General features: G+C 42.8%; 2 protein-coding genes and 1 pseudogene across 2 annotated transcripts in view; 1 reads left to right on the top strand and 2 right to left on the bottom strand.

Annotated features, from left to right (window-relative positions):
- LOC139538605 (coiled-coil domain-containing protein 80-like) overlaps nt 1-4962 on the bottom strand; it is a 52393-nt gene extending 47431 nt beyond the window's left edge. The window contains exons 1-2 of the mRNA XM_071340832.1: nt 4763-4962; nt 4213-4386 (exon numbers count right to left, since the gene is read on the bottom strand). Coding sequence (XP_071196933.1) covers nt 4213-4386; nt 4763-4796 — 208 coding nt within the window. The 5' untranslated portion in view covers nt 4797-4962. The remainder of the gene's footprint in view (nt 1-4212; nt 4387-4762) is intronic.
- LOC139538606 (UDP-sugar transporter protein SLC35A5-like) overlaps nt 1-25846 on the top strand; it is a 103975-nt pseudogene that overhangs the window by 57809 nt on the left and 20320 nt on the right.
- LOC139538608 (class I histocompatibility antigen, F10 alpha chain-like) lies at nt 5955-7217 on the bottom strand. Its single transcript, XM_071340839.1, has one exon. The coding sequence runs from the start codon at nt 7139-7141 to the stop codon at nt 6191-6193; it is 951 nt and encodes a 316-aa protein (XP_071196940.1). The 5' UTR covers nt 7142-7217; the 3' UTR covers nt 5955-6190.

Below are 25846 nucleotides of genomic sequence, written 5' to 3'. Positions count from 1 at the left end.
GTTAACAAACATGCCCCCATAAAGAAAATAAGAATTATAAACAGGTTCAGGCCCTGGTTCGACCGTGATCTTGCAGTTACTCAACCTCAAGAATTGCATTTGGCGAAAGGCTCGGCACACGCATACTCAGGCTGACTGGCTCCCGTTCAGGCAAATGAGAAATAAGTGCACTTATGCTATCCAGAAGGCCAAAGTTAGTTACTTTAAGCAGCACTTCTCGCTCTGTGGGTCTAACCCCAAGAAGTTCTGGAAAATGGTTAAAGACCTGGAGAATAAACCCTCCTCCTCACAGATGCCCATGTCCCTTAATGTTGATGATGTGGTTGTTACTGACAAGAAGAACATGGCTGAGCTCTTTAATCACCACTTCATTAAGTCAGGATTCCCATTTGACTCAGCCATGCCTCCTTGCCTGTCCAACATTTCCTCATCTCCCACCCCTTCTAATGCGACTATCCCTGATGATTCTCACTCTTTTTCCCCTGCCCCGCTACAAAGTGTCTCCATGCAGGCAGTCACTGAGTCCGAGGTGCTAAAGGAGCTCCTTAAACTTGACCCCCAAAAAACATCTGGGTCAGATGGTTTAGACCCTTTCTTCTTTAAGGTTGCTGCCCCTATCGTCGCCAAGCCTATCTCCAACCATTTTAACCTATCTCTTCTTTCTGGGGAGGTTCCCATTGCTTGGAAGGCAGCCAAGGTTCGTCCTTTATTTATAGGGGGAGATCAAGCTGATCCTGACTGTTATAGGCCTATTTCTATTTTGCCTTGAAAAGGCCATCCTGAAGCCTTCGGACTTCTGTTTGATGCATCTTGCCTGACCTTTTTTTATTTCTCTGTATAAAGGCAGAAAACAGTTTTCTAAATAAAAATGTGTACTCTGTATGATGATTTGACACATTTGTGAATGAGCTGAAAACATAAATTGCCTGGGATTTGGCACTGTAAAATATTGGAGCGGACTTCTTGTGGTGGGATAGTATTGACTTAAACCGTTTAGTATTTGCAATCTCAAATGTATTTGCAATGTATTTGCAATCTCAAATGTAAATTTTTTCCCCCTTCCTGAATCCAGAAAGAGGGAAAGTGTAATGGGGTGTTATCCCTTTTTCGCTTTCTGACCCAGTGTACATTCCTGTATAAAGACAGCCAGTTACTGTTCATTCATGCCCCGGTCAATACTTAATATCCTCCAAAAAGATTAAACAAATCTAATCAATTTAAAGTTTGAATTGACCTGTAATTGTCACCTGCTATTTGAAATCTATCACTTACACCCCCAAAGAGTTTCACTGAAAAACAGTATTGATAAACTGCCTTATCTTCATTGCTGTAAATGGCTTTCTTCATTTAAATGTACACCATCAAATCATGAGTATCACCTGTATCTATATTTTACTACCTGAGTGTCATTTCAAAATGAGTCCATTCAATGGCAATATACTATAGGCTACCAACGCAGACATCAGCTCCTGAAACCAGTCATGTTGTATGCAGATTCATATGTAGTGGCTGCCTTTATTTAAAGGCGGAGATCAAGCTGATCCTAACTGTTATATGCCTATTTCTATTTTGCCCTGTTTATCAAAAGTGTTGGAAAAACTTGTCAATCATCAACTGACTGGCTTTCTTGATGCCTATAGTGTTATCTCGGGTATGCAATCTGGTTTCCGCTTAGGTTATGGATGGATGTATTTCTCCTGTGTGATAAATAGTGTGTGCTTGATTTAACTCTGCCACGTCTAGTACACACACACACACACGTTACCCCTCTCCCTCCTGCATTCCCCCACAGTGGTAAATCTGGGCAAGTCAGGCTCTATGTGGTCAAAGCGTTGACTGTGTGATTTGCATAAGTGACATAATGAACACTTTGATTCCGCCAGTAGATATTTCAGCCGGATACAGATCTGTATCACTGTTTGTTTTTATCCAGGAAAGGAATGGTGTTGGGAGAAGAAGAGAGTAAGAGAACAGTTGTATAGAAATGTGCAGTTTAGTGGAATTCATTTCAATTCTACACAGCTCAGTTTTGTCCGACTATAAAGTATGTTATAAAGTCAGGGTGGGTACTGTCGGTGGATGGACGTCTCAAAAACGAGTTGTTTTACTATTGTCATTTTCAACAGAAACGCATTCCGTTCCCTGTGCTGTCTCCAATCCAAAGCTAATGGAACTCCTTTCTCAACTCCTGCTTAGATTGAGGTCTGCTGGTCTGCTACTTAATCCTTGTATTAACACTCTTGACAGGTCTGACTAGGAGTATGAGGCTAACTACTGCAGCATAAGCAGCTTAACCTGCAAACCTCAAAATATCTTTCTCTCGCTCTCTCTCTCCTGTCTCCTCTCTCTCTCTCTCTCTCTCTCTCTCTCTCTCTCTCTCTCTCTCTCTCTCTCTCTCTTTCTCTCCTCACTCAATAGTTCCACTGGACCCTGACAGAGTGGCTCTGATGTACAGCACATACCTAAAGTAACCCCTGACCTCCCCCTCTCAGCACCACATTCAAGTACACGCACGCACGCACGCACGCACGCACGCACGCACGCACGCACGCACGCACGCACGCACACACACACACACACACACACACACACACACACACACACACACACACACACACACACACACACACACACACACACACACACACACACACACACACACACACACACACAAAACCTTGATCTAGGTCCAGAGATCTTGGATTTAGATTGAGCTACTGCTGCATATTTGGCACACAAGCCCCCATATTCCAAGCCAGCCATGTCTCTGTGATAGCCTATACACGCTTAGATTTCATTGTCATAAGCAGCTATGAAGTCTCCCAGACGTCAAGCTGTGCATTACCATACGGGGTGTTTGTGTGTGTGTGTGTCTGTGCTACGCCTCGGGCCCTAACCCAAATGTGATAACCTCACACAGTTACACATAGAGAGAAATATGCTCCCGCTCCCCAAACGAACACTGATTTAATTTCCCAACCACATGTGAGTGGGTTGGGATTTCTGTGGGAAGATGTGAAAGGATAACTTCATGGTGCGCTGTAGTGTGTTCTACAAACTCCACGTCTGCAGAACGGAAGGAAGGATCGTGTCCAGTTTTGCATGTTTAAGACCGGGGCCTGGCATTCACAGAGAGAGTTACTATTTCATGTATCTGTTTTCGTAATAACTAAAAGAGTACGTAATAATAGGTTCATTTAACGTTTTTACTTGAGTAATTACAGAATAACTATAGCATAACTACTGCACACAGATTTTCAGAGGAAACTAATGTGAAGAGTTACCAGAACATGTTATCTACAGACGAGTGTAAAGACGTTAGGTCTAGGATTCCTGTGTGGGTCCTGTCCTCTCCATGGTAGTCCATTGAAGAATGACCTGTCTCATGCAGGGGAGAGCTATTGTGTGTAAGGACTGATGGATGGACGCATGGCTGAAAGAGAGCTGCACCCCAGAGTGGGCAACAATAACAGAACTGTCAGTCTGGGATGTAGGTTAGTGAGAAGGCATTCTGAACATGAGGAGAGGCTGGCAGATACTCTGATGGAGGGAGGGAGAGAGAGAGAGAGAGAGAGAGTGAGAGAGTGAGAGAGAGAGAGAGAGAGAGAGAGAGAGAGAGAGAGAGAGAGAGAGAGAGAGAGAGAGAGAGAGAGAGAGAGAGAGAGAGAGAGAGAGAGAGAGAGAGAGAGAGAGAGAGAGAGAGAGAGAGAGAGAGAGAGAGAGAGAGAGAGAGAGAGAGAGAGAGAGAGAGAGAGAGAGAGAGAGAGAGAGAAACACCACTCATTCAGTTGCACTGAGTGAGGATGGTTAGGGTTAGAGAAAGCATTTCCAGAGACAGAGGCATCCACCGAGGCATGGTCTATCTGAGGAAGGTTTCCAGTTTCAGACTGGGAAGAGCACTTGTGGGACACATGACAATGTATAATCTAGCACTAATGGTAAATCAGTCTGGCACTATATGGAGTAAAGGGAATTGTGAGCCTCAAAGTGCAAACAGCAACATATCTAGGCTACTGATAGGTCCTGTCACTACTTGAGAATGTTTGTACTGCTACTGTTGCCGCCCTGTAGGCTATGTAATTGTAGTCTCTGTCAGGCCTTGTATCTGCAAGGTCGTTGGTTCAAACCCTGTTGCAGGCATTCCAGCACAATTGCTACACTGTCTTTCGGTATTAGGACAACTGTGTGTCTGTGCGTGCAAGGTTCACTTACTTTCTGAGTCGCTGATGCCGCTGTCACTGACGCTGGCACTGCTCCGTCTCTTCGCGGTCTTCAGGTGCTCGTCGTACTGGAAGTGTCTCTTCTCCATCGGGGAAGTGAAATCCTCGATCACCGCGTCGAACTCACACAGCACGTCAGACAGATCATCCTCCTCAAGGAATTTACCTGAAATAACGGAGGGAATAAGCATGTGTTACTACACTGGACTGGCATGCCTATCCCACAACCATTCTCATTCAAAATATATTTTTCTTTACTTCATTTCAGTTAATAAAATAAATAGCTCTCTATTAATTTAGCCTATCCCATGCAACCCATCGACAGTCTATGTTTTTGTGTCATTGAAATATGTGCAACACACATGTTAAATTGAAACATTGTTACATTGTAACAGCTGTTGAATAAGAACCACACTTGCACGGTTTCACATAACTTCACATAACTCCCTTTCTGAAAGGTCCAATAACGCCATGCCTGGTCAGTGTTCAGTGCATTGTCCAGTGGAAGTCGACAGAACAACATATGAGATGGTCTAACTTACATTTGCCTTGAGACTTCAACTTTGGAGACTTCATTTTTCTTGTCTTGTGAATCTCAAAAGTATCCAGTATAATGAAGTCAACTCCGCGGGTATTTCCAATAACAACGTGTTTGCACTCTGTGTGCTCCTGTCCGCTACTAGTCCGCTAAAGCAAAGCGCTGTCCTTCTGACAAAGTGCCCGGTGTCTCAAGACTGCTTTTAAACTCTCCCCTACCCACAGCCGGGGCGGTGACTCGGAGGAGGCGGGAGAGAGAGAGGAGGGAGAGATAGGGAAAGGGAGAGAGAAATTCGTATTCTTTTGGAATTTCTGTGAGTGTAATGTTTACTGTTCATTTTTATTGTTTATTTCACTTTTGTATACTATCTAATTCACTTGCTTTGGCAATGTTGACATATGTTTCCCATGTCAATAAAGCACCTTGAATTGAATGATTTTACGGTATAGGCCTATCAGTGACCGTTTTCTATTCCTATGGTGATGTTCCGCTCTCTGGCGTCATCCCCGGTAACTATGTGTTTGTAAACAACTTGTGTGTCACTAAGCGGTCAGAGATGTAATGCTTACCGGGCATACAGTACGTGTAATACTTTTACGTTTTATTTATATCCCTGACCCTGAGATTTCCGTCTTCTATCACTGGGCAGTTTTTGAACAGAATGTGGTAAAACATTGTTAACTAATTAAACGAATTAACAATTTATTTCACAATGTATTATTTGAAATGTGGACAATGCCGATCTTATTCAAGATTTGTTTATAGTCTCATTCATAAGTTTAAAAAAAGTTTAATCTTGTAGCCTATCATAGCATGAAATGTATTCCTAAAATAGACAACTGTCTCTGTGCGATATCCCCTTTCAATATCTTTGTGTGGTCTATGTCAGAATGGACTGGAACTGGAATTACACATAAATCCGGCAACCTAATTGAGTTTCTGGTAGTAGGCAAATTTTAATTTGGAGCGACACCATGTGGTGTGAAGTAGAGTTGCAGCCCCTGGAGTTGGCTGATGTCTGCTGCCCCTCTAATAAAATACAGTACATCAAGAATCTGACTGAATATTCATATCCTATGGTATCTGATGTGAAATACGGTGTGATAAGTAGGATAAACAGTATTTCTGATATTCTGTTTTTGTTCTAGGGTAAGATTTCCTGCTCCTCATTTGTAATTAACCAAACTCCAATGATCTTTTTGTGTTATGATGATTTTTTATGGATCTTTAATGCAGTACAAAACACTTTTTTACATATCAAATCAATACATACATCATAGCACTGTCAGTACACATTTTCGGATTGCTTATGCACCACTGCATCATAAAAATACTTGTCTTTATTAAGCTATATACTGTGTAATATAGATCAACCTACAATGTATTGGCTTTTCACTTTGACGTCTTTGCATGAGTGGGAGCAGCAAATATATCAGGTCTCAGAATGTGAAGATAGGCTAATTTGCTCAGCCACTTGGGCATAATTTGCGTTGGAGAGCTGTGACAATGTCTGGGAGCCAGCCGTGTTTCTCCTCCTTACACAAAGGAAAATGCTGAGTAGAATAATTATGGCCACCATGGCCAGTGGAGCTGACTTGACATAAAGACCCACTCTGTCGATCCCAGACTCAGGTATCCAGCTGACATCCAGCTTGTTGTCCAGACTGAGGTGGGAGGTGGTGCAGGTGTAGTTGTGTCTCTCTCTCAGCTCCTCTGTGTTGACCTCCAGACTCTTTCTCAGCTGGTAGGTCCCGTCTCCATTGGGCAGCAACTGACCCCCAGTCATCTCCTGTTCTACTATTGGCTGGCCGTCTCTCAGCAGGGTCAGATTGATGTGGCGGGGGTAAAAACCAAACGCCAGACAGCTCACACGGGCACCTCCAGACATGGCTTTCTGTATGAGCCTGACTCTGGGACGCACTTTACGCATCACAAAGTTCTTCAATCTCTCCAGATATTTCTTCAATGTTTTTATGCAAACGGGTAGGTAAATGGTCTGATAACGCCATTTTGCATATGTTTGATGCATCTCACTCCATGGCGACAGTAGGTTTCCAGAATTGTATGAATAATGTGTCATGTTGTAATATATTAAATCAGCAAAAATTGCATTGAAAGCATCTGTGGACAGAATAAGGCCGGGTTCACCAGTTTCCAACATCTCACAGCCAGTCATTCTCTGCTGAACATCTATATTCCCTGTGGAATTAAAGCGATACCTCAGGTCTGACAGTCGCCTTTTCATGCTGAGGAACATGTGTCCAAACACATAAGCTGCATCTTGGGCTACGTCAACCTCTGTTTCGTCTGGGGCGTAAGGTCCCTTGTGGATAAACTGCTCCATGTTGGAGTCAAAGTAGCCAACTTGAATGTCATCCTGCATCAACACAACACTACACTCAGGGAAAGGTGCTTCTCCTGAGATACAAGTTGCGAATGCCCACCTAGAATCAAGATGTATACTAAATAAGATATGACAGAGAATAAAAAGTTAATTTTACCTGCGTTTACGATGGTGTAAAGTGAAAGCAAAAGCAAAAAGAAACACAGTTTTACCATGGTTCTGAATGTGTTCAATACTTTTCTGTACGCTCATATGCTCTCAAATAATTTGGCACACTTTCACTTTCACTAAGCCTTACACACTTTCACTTTCTTGGCAAACACCTAGTATATGCTGTCATTGGAAAAATCTGCAATAAACTGTTTCTCAAACAGAATTAGGGATTTAAATTATGATAATTTAGGAGAAAAAAACCTGTTCGGTCTGCCTATTAAAGTATTTTGTGTGTGCCAAGCTATTCTTTTGTTAAATTACAGTTTACAAAAACTCTCCTGTGTGGTTTCTTATGTTTTGCATCACTGTTTGATTTGATCCAATTGCCATAGCATGTCAAATGATTTCTGAGAGCTTGCCTAAGGAAATTATGTCACAATCTGGCCTTGTGTCCAGAGCCCAAGCCATGAAAACTAGACAGCTGTGCTATAGTAACTCCCTGTCATCTCCAGGCTGACCAGGGGCGGACTGCCATCTGGCATTTCGGGCAAATGTTAGATGGGCTGGTCCATTTCTAGCCTAGTGGGCCTGTCTTACTTGGATTTTTTAGCAAAATTATAATTATCTGGCTAATAATGGGGGCCTTAACGAATAAAATTGGCTGGTGTGGGGGCCTTGAGAAAAATATGGGCCATTGTGGGGGCTCAAGGAAATAAATTGTCCCTTGTAATAAAAATGCCAGAGACGATTTTTGGTCCCAGTCCGCCCCTGAGGCTTGTATATAGAATGACGCTGTAATGGATAGCTGCCGTTTTACGGGTTCCTGGCCAAATCTGCTATTTTGTGTATTTTTCGCTGATCTTAACTTTTTTTGTACATAATGTTTTACTTCAGTGAGTCGGCAGCATTGGATACACTGCTCACAACAGACCAGGTCCTAATCCCCAAAACTCGTCAAAGGAAAATATGGCGTAAGAGAGGCCGACGTGTGAGCACCCTGACAAAATAACCTTTAGTGAATTAATAATCCGCCTCTACCCTCCACTCTATTGTCGAACGTACAATCACTGGAGATCAATCTGGATGAGCTCTGTTCGAGACTATCCTATCAACGAGACCTGAAGAACTGTAATATGTTTCTCTGAGTCGTGGCTGAACAACAACATGGATAATATACAGTTGAAGTCGGAAGTTTACATATACTTAGGTTGGAGTCATTAAAACTCGTTTTTCAACCACTCCACAAATGTTTTGCTAACAAACTATAGTTTTGGCAAGTCGGGTAGGACATCTACTTTGGCAAGTCGGGCACGACACAAGTAATTTTTCCAACAATTGTTTACAGACAGATTATTTCACGTACAATTCACTGTATCACAATTCCAGTGGGTCAGAAGTTTACATACACTAAGTTGACTGTGCCTTTAAACAGCTTGGAAAATTCCAGAAAATTATGTAATGGCTTTAGAAACTTGACATCATTTGAGTCAATTGGAGGTGTACCTGTAGATGTATTTCAAGGCCTACCTTCAAACTCATGGGAAAATCAAAAGAAATCAGCCAAGACCTCAGAAAAAAAATTGTAGACCAAAATTGGCCAGAATTGTAGTCTGGTTCATCCTTGGGAGCAATTTTCAAATGCCTGAAGGTACCACGTTCATCTGTACAAACAATAGTACGCAAGTATAAACACCATGGCACCACGCAGCCATCATACCGATCAGGAAGGAGACGCGTTCTGTCTCCTAGAGATGAATGTACTTTGGTGCGAAAAGTGCAAATCAATCCCAGAACAACAGCAAAGGACCTTGTGAAGATGCTGGAGGAAACAGGTACAAAAGTATCTATATCCACAGTAAAACAAGTCCTTTATCGACATAACCTGAAAGGCCGCTCAGCAAGGAAGAAGCCACTGCTCCAAAACCGCCATAAAAAAAGCCAGACTACGGTTTGCAACTGCACATGGGGACAAAGATCGTACTTTTTGGAGAAATGTCCTCTGGTCTGATGAAACAAAAATAAACTGTTTGGCCATAATGACCATCGTTATTTTTGGAGGAAAAAGGGGGAGGCTTGCAAGCCGAAGAACACCATCCCAACCATGAAGCACGGGGGTGTCAGCATCATGTTGTGGGGGTGCTTTGCTGCAGGAGGGACTGGTGCACTTCACAAAATAGATGGCATCATGAGGCCGGAAAATTATGTGGATATATTGAAGCAACATCTCAATCAGTCAGGAAGTTAAAGCTTGGTTGCAAATGGGTCTTCCAAAAGGACAATGACCACAAGCATACTTCCAAAGTTGGCTCAACTTCTTTGGGATAGGGGGCAGTATTCGGAAGTTTGGATGACTCAGGTGCCCAAAGTAAACTGCCTGTTACTCAGGCCCAGAAGCTAGGATATGCATATAATTGGTACTATTGGATAGAAAACACTGAAGTTTCTAAAACTGTTAAAATAATGTCTGTGAGTATAACAGAACTGATATGGCAGGCCGAAAACTCGAGGAGGATCCATCCGGAATATATATTTTTTGAGGTGTCTGCCCATTCAAATGCTTGTTTATGGGAAAATCAAAGGAATACCTCCCAGATTGCAATTACTAGGGCTTCCACTAGATGTCAACAGTCTTTAGAAAGAGTTTCAGGCTTGTTTTTTGAAAAATGAGCTAGAATTTGTAGTTTTTCTAGGTGGCTCTCATTTTGACTGTAGTCTTTTGGCGCGCGTTGATGAGCGCACTTCATTATTTATCTCCGGTAATGAACATCTCCGTCTTAAATTTGATCGTTTATTTACATATTAGGGTACCTGAGGATTGATTAGAAACATTGCTTGACTTGTTTGGACAAAGTTTATTGGTTACTTTTGGGATTTCTTTGTATGCATTTTTGAACGAGGGGAACAGTTAGATTACTGAATCAAGCGCGCCAACTAAACTGACTTTTTTGGGATATAAAGAAGGACTTTATCGAACAAAACGACCATTTGTTATGTAGCTGGGACCCTTGGGATTGCAACCAGAGGAAGATCTTCAAAGGTAAGTGATTTATTTTATCGCTATTTCTGACTTTTGTGACGTCTCTGCTTGTTTGGAAAATGTTTTTCATGCTTTTGTACACGAGGCACTGTCCTCAGATAATCACATGGTATGCTTTCGCCATAAAGCCTTTTTGAAATCTGACAAAGCGGCTGGACTAACAAGAAGTTAAGCTTTTAAACGATGTAAGACACTTGTATTTTCATGAATGTTTAATATTACGATTTTTGTATTTTGAATTTTGCGCTCTGCAATTTCACCGGATGTTGTCGAGATGGGGCCTTTCCCAAAGAGGTTTTAAGGACAACAAAGTCAAGGTATTGGAGTGGCCATCACAAAGCCCTGACCTCAATCCTAAGACAATTTGTGGGCAGAACTGAAAAAGGGTGTGCGAGCAAGGAGGCCTACAAACCTGACTAAGTTACACCAGCTCTGTCAGGAGGAATGGGCCAAAATTCACCCAACTTATTGTGGGAAGCTTGTGGAAGGTTACCCGAAACGTTTGACCCAAGTTAGGCAATTTAAAGGCAATGCTAGCAAATACTAATTGAGTGTATGTAAACTTCTGACCCACTGGGATTGTGATTTTAGCACTAACTGCTAAACAGAAGTGGGTGTGCTTTATCCGGGTAGCTGGAAAGTAGAGCATTTCAGAAGTCTAATTCAGAAGTGACACAGGCATGGATTAGCTTTTCTGCATAATTTTTAGACAAGAAGTTTCAGATTTTTGCAATGTTACAAAGATGGAAAAAGCTGTCCTTGAAATATTCTTGATATTTTCGTCAAAAGAGAGATCAGGGTCCAGAGTAAAGTCGAGGTCCTTCAGTTTTATTTGAGACGACTATACCGTCAAGATTAATTGTCAGATCCAACAGAAGATCTCTTTGTTTCTTGAGACCTAGAACTAGCATCTCTGTTTTGTCCAAATTTAAAAGTAAAACATTTGCCACCATCCACTTCCTTATGTCTGAAACACAGGCAATTTTGGGGCTTCACCATGTTTCATCGAAATGTACAGCTGTGTATCATCCGCATAGCAGTGACGTTAACATTATATTTCCGAATGACATCACCAAGAGGTAAAATATATAGTGAAAACTTTATTCTGACTTTTCTCTCATCATTGATTACATTTACTTATTTCAGCAATTTGAGGGTTTTCTGTATAATGTTGGTTGGGCATATTATTCTGCTTTAATGTTACACCTGAATCACTATGATAAATATACTTGTTATTCTTGAGTGTATTTTTAACAAAGCTGAGATGTGTAGGAATACAGGTGAAATTAGTCATTGACACAGACATTGTGGTGCAGCAGGACGATTTGACTGCAGTGAACCAAGGAGTTGTGAGTTCAAATCCCAGGTAAGGACATATTGAATAATAGTTTCTGTATTAAAAAACATGCACAATGTAGTCAAATCTGTAAGTTGAAAACACTGTGTGTATCATAACAGATTTTTGTTTGCAGGGTATCACCTGTGAAATCTCATGTTTTTATCAGCGTGAAACTTCATGTCATATATCACATGAAGTATTCCAAAAACACACAGTTTCACATGATTTCACATGTGCAAAAGATGTTGAATTTCTGTAAGGAATCACATACTCTGCTGTTACTGTTAATTATCTATCCTGTTGCCTAGTCACTCTATTCCTAGTTATTTGTACATATCTACTTCAATTACCTCATACCCCTGCACATTGTCTAGGTACTAGTACCCCGTGTATATAGCCAAGATATCGTTACTCATTGTGTAATTATTATTACTTTTATTATTATGGGTTATACTTTTCTATTATTTCTCTATTTTCTCTCTCTCTGCATTGTTGGGAAGGGCCTGTAAGGAAGCATTTCACTGTTAGTCTACATCGGTTGTTTACGAAGCATGTGACAAATACAATTTTATTTTATTTGGACCGTTTCAAAGCTCTCTCCTGTCTGGTTCTTTTGAAGACCCAGCTCTTTCTGAGACTTTCACACCTCTGGTGTCTCTTTTAGCAGGCAGGTAAATGGACAAACAGGGCCTGTGTTTGCAGCCGCACTTGGCTGTTGACTCTGGGGCTCCGAGGTGTGACATATACCCCCACAGAGGGGATTATCTCTCTGACACCTTCACCCCACAGGCTGGGAGATCTCTCCTGTTCACACGCCTACAATGACAGGGAGTCTCTACCATCCACCTTTTCTCTCTGTCTACTCATTCCCTCAGGGCTGGGGTCAATTCCCAATTTGACCAAATGATAGCATGGTAGAATCTAGTATTTGGAAAAAGTATGTTTTATGCTTCCACAGTTTCATACAACGTGCCACAATCCTAGAATGAGGCACAGTGACTGACAAAATATGAGCAGCAATAGATTTTTTATTGACAAAACTAATTAAATACTCTGAGTACTACTTACATTATTTACATTACATTCATGTTCAATTATGATACAACATACAAAGTATAAAGACAACATACAGCAATATGTATTTTACTATCTGCTAAGCTTTAGGCTACTTTCTTATGTATAAAGCAGTATTATTGTCTGTATCCTATATGAGCTAAGAGCTGAATCCCAATCTAAGAAACGTGCACATAACTCATACTTCCCTCGAATTTCCCTCAAATTTCCCTTTGACATCAGTTCGTCATTTATGGGATGGTTTGGGTTACTGCACGCACCTGACGTTTGGATGTGCGTGAAGATCTTAAAGTAGAAATGTGATTCTTGCATCTTGGATGTGTGTGTGTCCATCATTCAAAGTCACAGCCCAGCAGTTCTATCCTGAGCGTGATGGATGTCTTCCAGCTCTGAGGTATGACTCTGATAAAGCGAGAGAAGATTGGAGGATATATGTAGTTCTTCACATGGCCATTGTTATCCGTGTTGCCGGGGAAAGTCTGCCGGGAGAGTGGAAGACAGCATGTCAGTATTTTGAAATCTTCATGTAATAATATTATCAGATTAATACTTATTAGCGATAGCTTGGATAGAGAATTAACAGCAGGACTGTAAAATAACCCTTAATACCATCGCTTAATACCATCGCATTACCCTTTTGCCTGACAATCCTACCTTTGACATGTTGTCATCATCGTCAGTGTACTTCATCCAGTGTAGTCCATCATCGCTGTACTCCAGAGTGTAGCAGATGACGTACATCTCCGTGCCCAGGGACTTGGCCCCCTGCGTTATGATACCTGTGATCTTCTTTACCTGGGCCAGCTCCACCTGCAGCCACTGGTTTATGTTGTTATTCTGGGGGGAGACAGGGGGGGACAGAGGGATGACTGACCTGGAATGGTGAGTGTGCCCACATTAGTTTGTACATACAGGTATATGTGTGTGTGTGTGTGTGTGTGTGTGTGTGTGTGTGTGTGTGTGTGTGTGTGTGTGTGTGTGTGTGTGTGTGTGTGTGTGTGTGTGTGTGTGTGTGTGTGTGTGTGTGTGTGTGTGTGTGTGTGTGTGTGTGCGTACACATGTGCCTACATGGACCTGTGTGTGTTATCGTACCTTGGCCTGCCATGCGTTGATGGTGCCCTGTGTGTTGAGTCGTGCCAGTGAGGCTTGCCAGGAACCAGAGTACCAGCTGGAGGCTGTAGAGCTGGCAGTGATACGATGGTCCTCTATCCGACTGCTCTCCATACCCAGGGGCACTGAGCAACCTGATGGAGGGAATTAGAATACATTCACTTTATTGCTCGTTTATTGGGAAATATTTGTGCTCAAACATAGGCTTGGATACTAACATCACATTAAACAGTAGGAATGCTACCCATCATCATTATCATCATCATTATCATCGTCATCATCATCAACAACAACAACATCATCATCATCGCTCACCGTCCAGCTCACAGCCGTAGTACTCCATGCGGACCATGGGCGAGTTGTGGGAGTGGAGAGGGTGAAGTCTGATAAACCGACAAATCAGGGGAGGGAAGAGGGTGTTGACCTTCACCTGATGAGCTTCCTGGTTACCAGTGAACGTCTGGAGAATGGAAGAAAAACATTTGGATTAAAAACATATATCGTCATATGTACTGTATCTCTGTATATTTAGCAGTCATAGCAATGATCAAATTCAAAAGTATCTATCAAAAGTATAATTTCAGATGACCAGAAGTATCTCTGATTTTTGAAAATGTAAATATAACGCAGTACATATAACTAGAATACCAGCAATGTTAGAATGTAAATACATAATCCCGTTACATGTATTCCATTGCTCTCCAACCATGCTGTTCTACAGATGTACTCCTCACCATCCTGAACTCGTTGCTGTCTCCCTTGTAGTAGATCCACTTCCTCTTGTCCGTGCTGTAGGATATGGTGTAGTTGACCATGTAGTGGGAGGAGAACATCTGCTTGGCGCCCTGTGTCGCTACCTGACTGATCACCACGGGCCTCTGAAAGTCTACCTACAGGTCAATGGTCACAGTAGGCATCACTACAGGTGTCATCAAATAGGTATCACCACCCAGGCTTAAGTTGAGACACATAAACCTCACCTACCAAGTTTACAGGGTCAGGAAATACTCAGGACCCAAGGCAAGACAGTCATGTGACCCCACATCAACAGAGTATATCCCCACAAAGACGCTGTAATGATATGATTATGCTGCCACCTGTAGGAAACTTTGAGGAATACATGCTCACTGCTCACCAGCTACATAATATTGCAGACACCACATGTATTCCCTGAGAGGTGAGGTTATGTACCTGTATCCAGCTGCCTGCCTTGTCTGTACTCCATGCATTGTATTTGCCTTGGTTGTTCAGTCTGGCCAGATGGGGCTCCCAGTAGCCTGCATAAGGAGAAATAAGTTAGTTAGAGGGTGAAACCAGCGGAGGCTGATGGGAGGAACTATAGGAAGATGGGCTCATTGTAATGTCTGGAATGGAATTAATGGAAGGGAGTGGTGTGGTTTCCATATCTTTGATGTGTTTGATACCGTTCCATTTATTCCATTCCAGCCATTACAATGAGGCCGTCCTCCTATAGCTCCTCCCACCAGCATCCTCTGGGTAAAACACTGCAACTGTTAAAGTGGCACTCCAGTCTCATTTTCACCTCATGTAGCCCTTTCCTGCAGTCAAATGACCTAGTGGCCTCATGGGTGGAATGTTATTCATATTCTTCATAATTTCATCATTAATAAACATAAAATAAAACACAGAAAATCCGGTGTTTCTGTGTCAAACGGTTTTGTTACATATCAGGCTTCTGTGATGTATGTCAAGTGTAATATTGAGATGCAAACTCAAAATGTTATACATTTCAACTCCATATCTGACATGGTACAGGTGTCTTCTTCGTTTTGAAGCCCATAACCATGTGTGTGAGGTGTTCACTTTTGTTTCAAAGTAGATTTGTTTAAGACTACTAAGTGTGACCCTGATTTAGCCCATTTACTAAACAAAAGGCACATCTCAATAGGTGGTCCAGGTATGTCATGGCAGAAGTGGGGGATGGGCAATTCCTCTTTTGTTATCTATTGTTCCTCAAGCAAGCGGGGAGGCTGATGATGTCATGGATTCAGACCAATTCCTTGAAGTGTCTATCCTTTATCCTTTAGTGTGTATACTTTACTGTATTCATACTTGGAATGTTGCTTTTTCAACAGTAAAAGTAAAAACATCACTGAAGGACATCTAACTTGGAAGGCTAGATGTCAGTTGGTAGTATTATTTCTGATTAAGCACCCAACATCTAGAGGGTGGAGGGATACAGAGTGGAGGTATGCAGAGGGATACTGAGTGTAAGGATACCTCTTTTGTCGTTCGCTGTGATCTGGTTGTCTTTGACGCTCCCAGAAATCAGACCCAGTGGATGGTAACACTCTGAAAAACACAAATAGATTTTATTATGGGACTGATTCTTTGGGATAATGACTGTTGATATGACTTGGCTTGAGTCAATTCACTCAATAAGCATTGACACTAGCAGTAAAAACGACTCTCTAGGAGTTGAGATGGACATCACACCTTTGCTGTTACATGTGGCATTGAGAAATTGGTTCTATTAGCATAAGTGCTTTTGAGTGGGTCGTACTATTATCTAGAACCAGGAAGAGGGTCTGCATCCCTCTCTGTTGGGAGAGTCCAACCTCTGACTCCAGCTGCCACAGCCCCGGCTTGGATGGCAACATCTCCAGAGTTGCAAAGCCCCCTGGGAAACAAAACCAGAGCAGGTTAGTAGTGTTGAGGAAAACTCTTTCCAAGGATCAGGTAGGGATAATTGTCCAGTTAATAAGAGTTTATTCAAGCAATTGCAGACGAGATCACACTCGGAGAGGAACTCAAAGGATACAGAGTCACACAGTCATTATATACTTCTTCTACACAAAGAGCTGCTTGCCTCTCCGAGGGGGAGGAGAGAGATAGCAGGACTTGGCTCCACTTCTTTCAAGCATTGTACAAACAAGAACAGGTTCTAATCACTTCTCACAGCCTACGCTAAGTTAAACAACGGTGTTTTCCCACTCAAATATTTACAGTACATATAATACCTTTCAACTCAAGCATTTACATAGCATTAGAACCATTTTGCCCTAACAGTAGCGATGTGTCACATAAATGTGACAAAACATGTCATCTATCCATCCAGTAAAGTTCTCACCAGGCAGCAGTGGGTAGACAGCCTGGGTGTGGTCCCTGGTCTGTTTGTGGATGAAGGTCTGGCCGTGGAAGTGAACACTGTGGAGGTCTCTGGGAGATCCCATGTTGAAGAGGTGCCAGCGGACCGTCTGGTTAGTGTACATCCTCAGACCCTTCAGACTGAATATGATTCCGTTGATGGCTGCCCCCCCCAACATACACACAACCCCCCAAAAATTAACGATTAAACAATCTCTGTTTTGTAAATTTGTCTCTGTTGTTCATTACTCATATCATGATTTTACAACCAAAAATCCCAAATCAAGACTCGATCCAGGAGGGACCAGCCATGACTCACTAGTCAGTTATCCTACGATTAGTTAACTAATGGTGTTAGATTAGAAGGTGCCTACCGCTGAACTTGAGGTTATCGCTGAAGTCATGGTCCATCACCCTGGCTCGTTTGTTCTTCCTCTCCATTATCTCATGGTTCTTCTCGTAGTACCAGCTCTTGGACTCATCGAAGGTCATAAAGAGGAGCATGAACTCCCTCATGTCCACTGCCTTCGTGCTCAGAGTGCCCTTACGACACACCAGCAATGGCCCAATCAGACCAGAGTTTATATCTTTCTCCTGGATGAGACGAGAGAAAACAAACAATCAAACGCTAGATTATTGGAATATCCCTCAACAGATCACAAAGACACACCAGGTTAGTGTAGGAGGTGCTTCAGAGGACAAGACATCACACGTCAACACAGAGTTATCACATGAAATACCTCAGAAGCACAAAAGGGACTATACATAGAAAATAGTGATGTTGTATCAGCTACGTTAATTAACTAAATCATCAGAAGGTAAGTGTTTACTCACAGGGTTAACCCCAGAGTAGTAGGCCCAGGTGCGACAGTCAGAGTCGTCTCCGGTGGGTCCGACATTGGCGTTGACCTTCCAGAGGTATGTGTATGTGGTGTTGGGCTGGACCTCGTTGTCATACTTGTACCAGTACTTGGACTCGTCATCGTAGGACAACCCCTCTGTCTGCTTGGTGTAGGAAACCCCATTGGCGTGCAAGGAGTACGGGCGGCTAGCCAGGTTCCTGAAAAATACCTACAGACCAAGGACACACATTTCATTTCCTGAAAAATACCGTGATACCTACAGACCAGGAACATCAGTTTGATTACATGGTCCATTATTCATGATCATGGGCACAACTCACCTACAGTAGATTCATGCAAAAATGAGCAAAAGGTATCTCTCAGGGTTTCCTGTCTTACCATTATGGTCTGTCCAACCTCTGCCTTGATGACTGGCCCCAGGATGCCCAGGTGTTCGTCCATCTCCCCCCGGATGTCTGGCGTGCTGAATGTGCTGTCCAGGTAACCTCGGAACACTACCTTGGAGAATCTTGTGGACCTGTCGGTTTTCTGTGCCTTATCCATCCTCCTGTTGTGGAGAGACAAAAGACAAAGGTTTTATTGAACAAAAAAGAAGGTATGCATAATTCCAGTCAGAAAAATATAATTTGAGCACATAGAACAATAAACAAGGGAGATTACATTTTCCCAATACATCCCACACCTCAGCCCCATCCACTATTTTATCCTTACTTCTGTCCATAGCCCCCGTAGTCCCACTGCACCTCCTCCGCAGTAATAAAGTATGTCCTCACGTTATCTCCCGCCATTTTGAGGAAATATTTTGCATTCTCATCCAGAGTTAGGTCATGCATGTCCTCCTTCTCTTTGTATGGGTCAATGTAGTCGACGTACTCATACTCCTCTGCAGCACTAACCGCTGCCATGTCTAGGACAGCATCCGGGTCATCACCGCCCTCACTCTGGACATAAATATCATAGTCGCTGAAGTCAGGTCGTGGCACGCCAATCACAATGGCTTTGTTTGAGAAGTCCTCCTCGCTGGAAATGGGTCGGGTCCCTCTGGGGGTTTGACCGGTGATAGGAGGGGGTTTGAAACCCCTGGGGGAGAAACTGCGGCCTCTCGGAGGCTGGGGCTTGTACTCCTTCTTCTTCTTGGTTTTCATGGCATAGCCTTTACGGGGTCTTTGTCTGCGGTGGACGACCTTGATGTTGGGTTTCCGCATTTCCGGAGTTGGGCTTGGTTCCAGCGTATTTGGCGGCTCTGGGAGCTCGTTTCCAATATATTTCGTCATGTGATCTGGCATCTCCATTGGGACCATCTCGTGTGTCCCCTCATAGCCCCAGTGCTCCCCCTGCAGGTCAACGGAGATGGTGCGTATGACCTCACTCCTGTTGTTTCTCAGGTAGATTACCACTTCCTCCTTAGAGCTCTCGGAACTCTGGGATAGAATCTCCTCCGAGCTGCTGTCTGGCTGCTGATTGGTTGACAGTGACAGATTTGCCGCAGCAGGATTAGCGTCAGTAGTCTCATTAGAGAATTCTGAGCTTTCTGAGGACAACTCTACAACGGCATCCGGCACAGCGGTGTTCTTTTTACTCTCAGAACTAGTCTCCTCTGATGAATTCCAGTGGTTCAAACCAGAAGTGTTTGCTGTGCCATTTTGTTTTGGCACTATGTCAGAGAATGTTTCAATGTCTGATGGTTGTTTGCCATTTTGTGGCACCACACTGCTGAAGTTGCCAGGTGTGGACGTGGCGTCAGAGAAATAGGTACCATTTCCTTGCTCAGTGGTGGTGTTGGTGTCCAATGAACCGTTCACGGTTATGTTACCACTATCCTCAGTTTCAAGGTCAAAGTTGGTCATGTTGTGTTCTTCCACCAAGGTAAAAATGAACTCTGCAACTTCAGCACTCACCACACTCTCTGATTGGTTGGTTATATTCTGAGATGAATTTGAAGCTGTACCGTTTTCATTGGATGAAGCAGTTGTAGACTCTCTTCCCAGGAGTACAATATCGTTGGCGCCAATCCCCTTGTTCTCTTCTGTAGTGTTGGAAGAGGGGTCGGGAAGAGGCACAGAGTAAGAGAAGACATCGCCTCGAGTAATCCTTCCCTCCAACTCTTCCACTAATGCTTCAACTTTTGAGGTGCTATTCACAGTGGCCCAATCACCTCTGATCTGAATCACTCTCTCACTCTCAGCCTTTGAGCTATTGTTGAACGGACCTGGTGAGGCTTTGGTTGCTGTAACTTCTGTACTATTGGTACTTACTGAAGTGATGTTGCTGTCTACAAATGATAAACTGTTGTTATTAACTGTTATGTTCTTTGATTCAGTCTCAGCCATTGAGGAGCTGTTAAGATTTGAGTTTAACTGATCTGTAGTAAAGTTCAGCGCTTCTGTTACATTCTCAATTATGCTCTTGTTCAACAAAGCCTTTGTCGTAAAGTTGCCTCCGTCAATCGTCTCCCTCTCGACCAATGACGTGTTTGTAGGTGCATCATAAGACGATGAGGTGTGGTTTGCATTCGCGTCTCCGTCGGGATCAGGCACATCAACGCTATCGTAGTCGTACATAGAGAGATCCAACATCTCCACGTCCGTCTCATTCGTCTTTTTCTTGATTGACCTAAGATCCAGAAAATCAGCCCAGCCTGCTGTATAATCATCAATCTCCACCTTATTCTTTTTCTCTTTCACCTCATCCTTCTTCTCCTTATCTTTCGCCTCGTTAATATCCATGGGTTTCCAGATGGAGAAGTCAGCGCTGACCTTCGGATCCTTCTTTGTCTCCGTCATTGTCTCGTCTTCGTACTCATAGACGTAGTCTCGGAAGCACTCCACGTCTCTGAACTTCACACGCATTCCCTTGGTGGTCTCATGGGAGTTCATGGAAGCCAGCAGCCAAACACCTAACAAAAGAACAGACCATATTTAGTCTTTGAATCGTAACAAAAGGAAACATTTTACATCATCTTAATCCTGTATTGTGCCTGCTGTAGAGTTGACGGTTGAAGACCCAAATGCATTTTCCACCACTAACCTATCTATTGTATCTTGTAGAACTAAGGGTTAGAGGTTTGGGAGTTGAGTGTGTGGAGTGTATGACCAGTTAACTCATTAACCGCTGACTCACCAATGTTATCCATGTTCATGGTGATGGTCTCTCCAGTCATGGGGAACAGGCTGAGGAAGTCCTCAGTCTGATCGTTCAAGTCGAAAGTGTGACCGTAGAAGGTTGCAGTCTGGATGTAGTCCTGCTCTCCAACACTGGACACGTGCCACGTCACAATCTCACCATTGCAGAAGCCCAGCAGCTGACCACTCTCAAACACGTAACCGTTAATCGCTGGGGGAGGAAATGATACCATTTAAGTCAATAAAGAAAGTGGTCAAATTTTTGGAAAAGTATTATTCTGAATATGAAGCAGAATATGAACAGTTTTTGACAGTGATAGGCAGTTGATTTTTATGAATGTGATTCTTCTATGTGGAGTGCATTCTAGATAGGAGGAAAGATTTAGTATATGATACATTTTCTCAATTTCAATAATTCTGGCTATACCAGACCATTCCTGTCTCTAAAATGTATGAATTGTATTGATGAAGGGGAGTGATACTCACTATGCATAACGTTTGATTTATAAAACTCTGGGTCTTCTTTCTTGACCTTTGCTGGTTCACTGTACGATGCAATGTTGTCATCTAGATACCAGCTCTTATTCTCATCAAAAACAGTAAACATGGCGTGCTGTTCTGTTCTTTTCAGCTGCAGAGACAAAGCTTAATTTAACACTGTACATCCAAAATCTGTAAAAGTACATTGTATTAAATTATGTTATGGCATTAGTAGAGAAGAGAGGCCAGTTGCAGTACCTATGTAGTAGTAGTAAAATGTTATAGTAGTGCAGTAGTAGTAATGAAGTAGCAGTAGTATAGTACCTGCATGTTCCTTAGAAGTAATGTATTAGTAATTGAGTATAAGTTGTATCAGTGTAGTACCTGCACATTCCTCTTGTTGAGGGACTGGCTCTTGCAGATGAGCAGAGGCCCAACTAGGCCTGAGGCAATGTCTCGGGGTGTGTTCACTGCACTGTGGTACATACGGGTCAGGCATTGCGAGTCGCCTGCCAAAGGTTCATCCTCTTCGATCACCTGCCACACATAGGTATGCGTCTCGCCAGGCTGAACCCCATGGGTCTGGTTACCTCCTGCTGGGTAGTTGGCCCCCTCTGCTACTTTGTCGATGGTCAGTCCGTGTGGGTAGATGCTGTACGGTCGTGTGGCCATGTTCTTAAAGACAATCTGTGAATGTGGGGAAAAGATGCTTGAGAAGGCACTGGCAAAAGACAATTGTGGACACACAGTTTAGTGTTCCTGCATGGAGAAGAAGGTAGAATACACATCTTAACAACTTAAGAATTGGGCACATGAAAAAAGTGGGCATTTGAAAATAGAACATTTGTATCTCACCTTGATGACATCATGGATCTGCGCCCTGATGACAGGGCCAAGGATGCCCACCTCTATCTTCCTCTGTTTGTTTTCGGCCCTCTCAGTGAACGTGGCATCTTTGTACTGCGTGTACACTGCCTTCTTATACTTCTGGCCTATACGCTCTGGGCTTCGCTTCAGATACTTGAACTTGAAGTCACTGAAAGAAACATGGAGAGAAAAGGATGTGATGTCACAGGAAGTCAGGTCACACTGAGACTAGTCAACAGATTAATGGAGAATGTCAAAGTGGCGATCATGTCACAAATACAACGATGGTATTATCTATTACTGTATTAAGCTGAATTTCTTCCCAATTCTAAATTGGCTGAATTTAGTTTAGATAGATAAATAATTGTGGGCTAAAGTAAAGCGAAATGAGTAAGTCAATAAATATCTGTAAAGCTGTTTACCTGTCAATGTATTCTGGCATGTTTGGTGCGTAGTCCCAGACAACCTCCTCAGCTGCGATATAATAGGTCCACTCCTGGCTCTCTCGTTTCTGCTTGATGGTCAGCTTACGTTTGGGAGGGTTAAAGCCCTCGCAGCTCCTCACTTCTACAAAGCCATGCATACCAGCTACAACAGCAGAGAAGTTAGTTTGTTCAGGAGGGTCATGTTGATTTAACATGTTGGGAATAGAACATTACACATTCAATCAATCAAACTTGATTCAAAGTGCATTTCAAAATGTCAATACACTACAATACATCTGAATAAACTTCAATCTACTCTGTGGCCCATCACAGTAAATCTCACACCACACATATTCTCAGAACCCATATGCAAATATAATACTGGCTACACACTTAGAAAAATAGGTTCTATCTAGAACCTAAAATGGTTCTTCGGCTGAACCCTTTAAAATAAAAATGTTTTGTTTCCAGATAGAACTCTTTTCGGTTCTATGTAAAATCCTTTCCACAAAGGGTTCTACATGGATCCCAAAAGAGTTCTACCTGGAATCAAAAAGGGTTATTCTATGGGGACAGCCAAAGAACTGTTTTGGCACCCTTTTTTCTAAGAGTGTAGCTCGGTTATATGAATGTCATCAAGCCATTGACACGTACCCTCCAGGTGCTTGCTGGTGTGTGAGGAGAGGAGCCAGCGGCCCGTGTTGACGGCGGTCATGTTGGCGCTGGTGGCAGTGCCAGCGATCAGGCCCACCGAGGAGACCCGATGGTCAGCCTGCTGCATTACCTGCCCGTTGATGTGCACCGAGAACAGCTCAGGCTCTGAACTCATGCCCACCAGGTGCAGGCTGACAGGGGTGTGGGCGCAGACAGTCAGACCTGGGGGGAAGGGAGGGACAGGAGGAGGAGATGGAGAGAAGACAGGGAGGGGGACAGACTTGAGGAAGGAATGAGCCCACTACACGCCCTATACCCATAGAATCTGAGAAAGGATTAGGTGGAAGCAATAGTTCCAAGCAATAACCAGCTGGGATGGAACAACTAAAGCAGACAACCTAAACGACTTAAAGCACAACAACCATTATCTGTAGATATCAGCAGAACTGAGAGTGATGAGAGAGGATCTGACTGACTGACCTGGCACTGATCCGTTGGTGTATCCATTGATTGTGTGTTTGATGTGGCTTTGAGTGGCAGTGGCACTGTCCATCTTTGGCTTATAGCAGCTCTTACTCTCATCCAACACTCCCATGAGGAAGACGTATTCCTGGTGGAACAACACCTGTTCTCCAGACACGTCAAGACTACCTGGAGGGAGGTACAGAGGGTGGTTCAGTTGATTTCTTTCTGGTTACTTACTGACATGGTTGTTTTGGTACTTATGGCACTGTGTCAGGAATAGGCCTCATACATTTCACATTTACATTTACATACCTGCTTTACAGATGAGCAGGGTGCCGATCAGTCCTGAGTTGTAGTCCTTGACAATGTCAAAGTGGGAGAGGTAGGTGTAGGTGAGACAGGAGGGGTCTGCGGCCCGGGGGACAACGTCTGATGTCACCTCCCAGTAGTATGTGTGTTCACCTCCAGGGGGCACCGCATCATCTTCCTTCTCAAATTGAGACGTGTTGTCAAAGTACAGGGAGCCTAAAGGGAGACATGTTTGGTTCATAATAATAAAATAAAGCAGAATGAGAAAGAACTTAATTGCCATTTAATGATCAGAATTTGTCTTGATGTTGTACAAGGTTAAAACTTGGTCACCTGGCCTGATTCACCTATACTCTAAATAAACGTACAATTTACAGTGACCCCAGTTAACATTTAACAAATGACTAATCTCCAAAATATGCAAACCATCTTCATAAAATGTTTTAGAATCTAGGACAATCTGGTGAATTTAAGAGGTCTATTTACTCCCACTTGTTACAATATTACATAACCTTGCAATGGCACAATTAATTTTGAGTTAAGAATGAATTAAAGAGTAATAATACTGTGCATTTACAAAACTCATCTCTCAACCCCCCCAGGGCTTTATTAGAGGAAATCATGGATTTCCACAGGTTTTAGAGAGTATCCTTTGGACTTTAGTACTGTTAATCTGTCTGTCCTGGTTAATATTAATGAAAAGGCCAAACACAGCTGCTTGTGTTGCACAACATGTGTACTTAACTGAATGAATAACATTCAAAATGCCCTAAGTCCCCTTCTCCAACCACATCAATGACTGTCTAGGCCACAGGATGGGTGAATCTGTCTGGGATAGAATACCTCACTGTTTCCACATAGTTACCACAGTCATGATGACAACAACCATGGCTAGCCTTGTAAATTGTTGGACATTCCGACAGATTTTAATAAATGATATCTGTAGAATTCTGGACGAGAACACTTTGTGGGAATACCTGTCAAAAAAATCCCAAATTCAAAAGTAACCACCAATGAGCTCTGATAGGGCAGTTAATAAAGACGACATCATTGGTTTGTACCCACCCTCTGACTGCTTCCCGTAAGCGATCCCGTGGGCATGGAGGGTGTAAGGGCAATCCGCCATGTTCTTGAACATGACCACAATGGTCTCTCCCTCTTGACCACGGATGGTGGGCCCAAGGAGCCCTGCAAAACACAACAAAAACATATTGGTTAAGAGGGATGTTCTTGCTGCTAATTTAGTTACTTTTCATACTTTGATCTAGTTTCAAAGTATGAAAAGTTACTTTTCATACTTTGATCTGGTTTCATCCAATTTCATGAAAACTAAGTTTTCATGAAATTGGATGAAACCAGATCAAAGTATGATGAGCAAAGTATGAAAAATGACTGTTGCTTCTAAACTGATTAAGTTTGACGATAAAGTTACTGGTCCCATCCCCCATGTCAAACACTTGGATTCATTATTAGGGTAACATCACCCTAACGCTCATTTTAATACACCTATGGTAACATGATATTCTCTTACCTAATTTAAATAAGTATCACCTTGTAACCTACATCAGAGATAGCGTCTTTGCAGAGGGGAGTGGTTTATATAGTTCTATAGCTACCCTACTGGTGTCAAAATTTGACTGTAGGGTGTCAGCAAAAGTTTACCATATTCATCTATGGCAAAGATACTTATATGTTTCCCCTTTCATCTGTGTCTGGTGTTTGCTAGTTACTGGCTAGC

The sequence above is a fragment of the Salvelinus alpinus genome, chromosome 14, assembly GCF_045679555.1.
Source record: "Salvelinus alpinus chromosome 14, SLU_Salpinus.1, whole genome shotgun sequence".
NCBI lineage: Eukaryota > Metazoa > Chordata > Actinopteri > Salmoniformes > Salmonidae > Salvelinus > Salvelinus alpinus.
Note: the sequence above shows the minus strand (reverse complement) of the source record. Positions and strands in the feature narration are given on the sequence as shown.

Excerpts from the sequence above, each read along its gene's own strand:
- LOC139538608 (XM_071340839.1), bottom strand. The coding sequence starts at position 7,141 with ATGCAGGATGACATTCAAGTTGGCTACTTTGACTCCAACATGGAGCAG.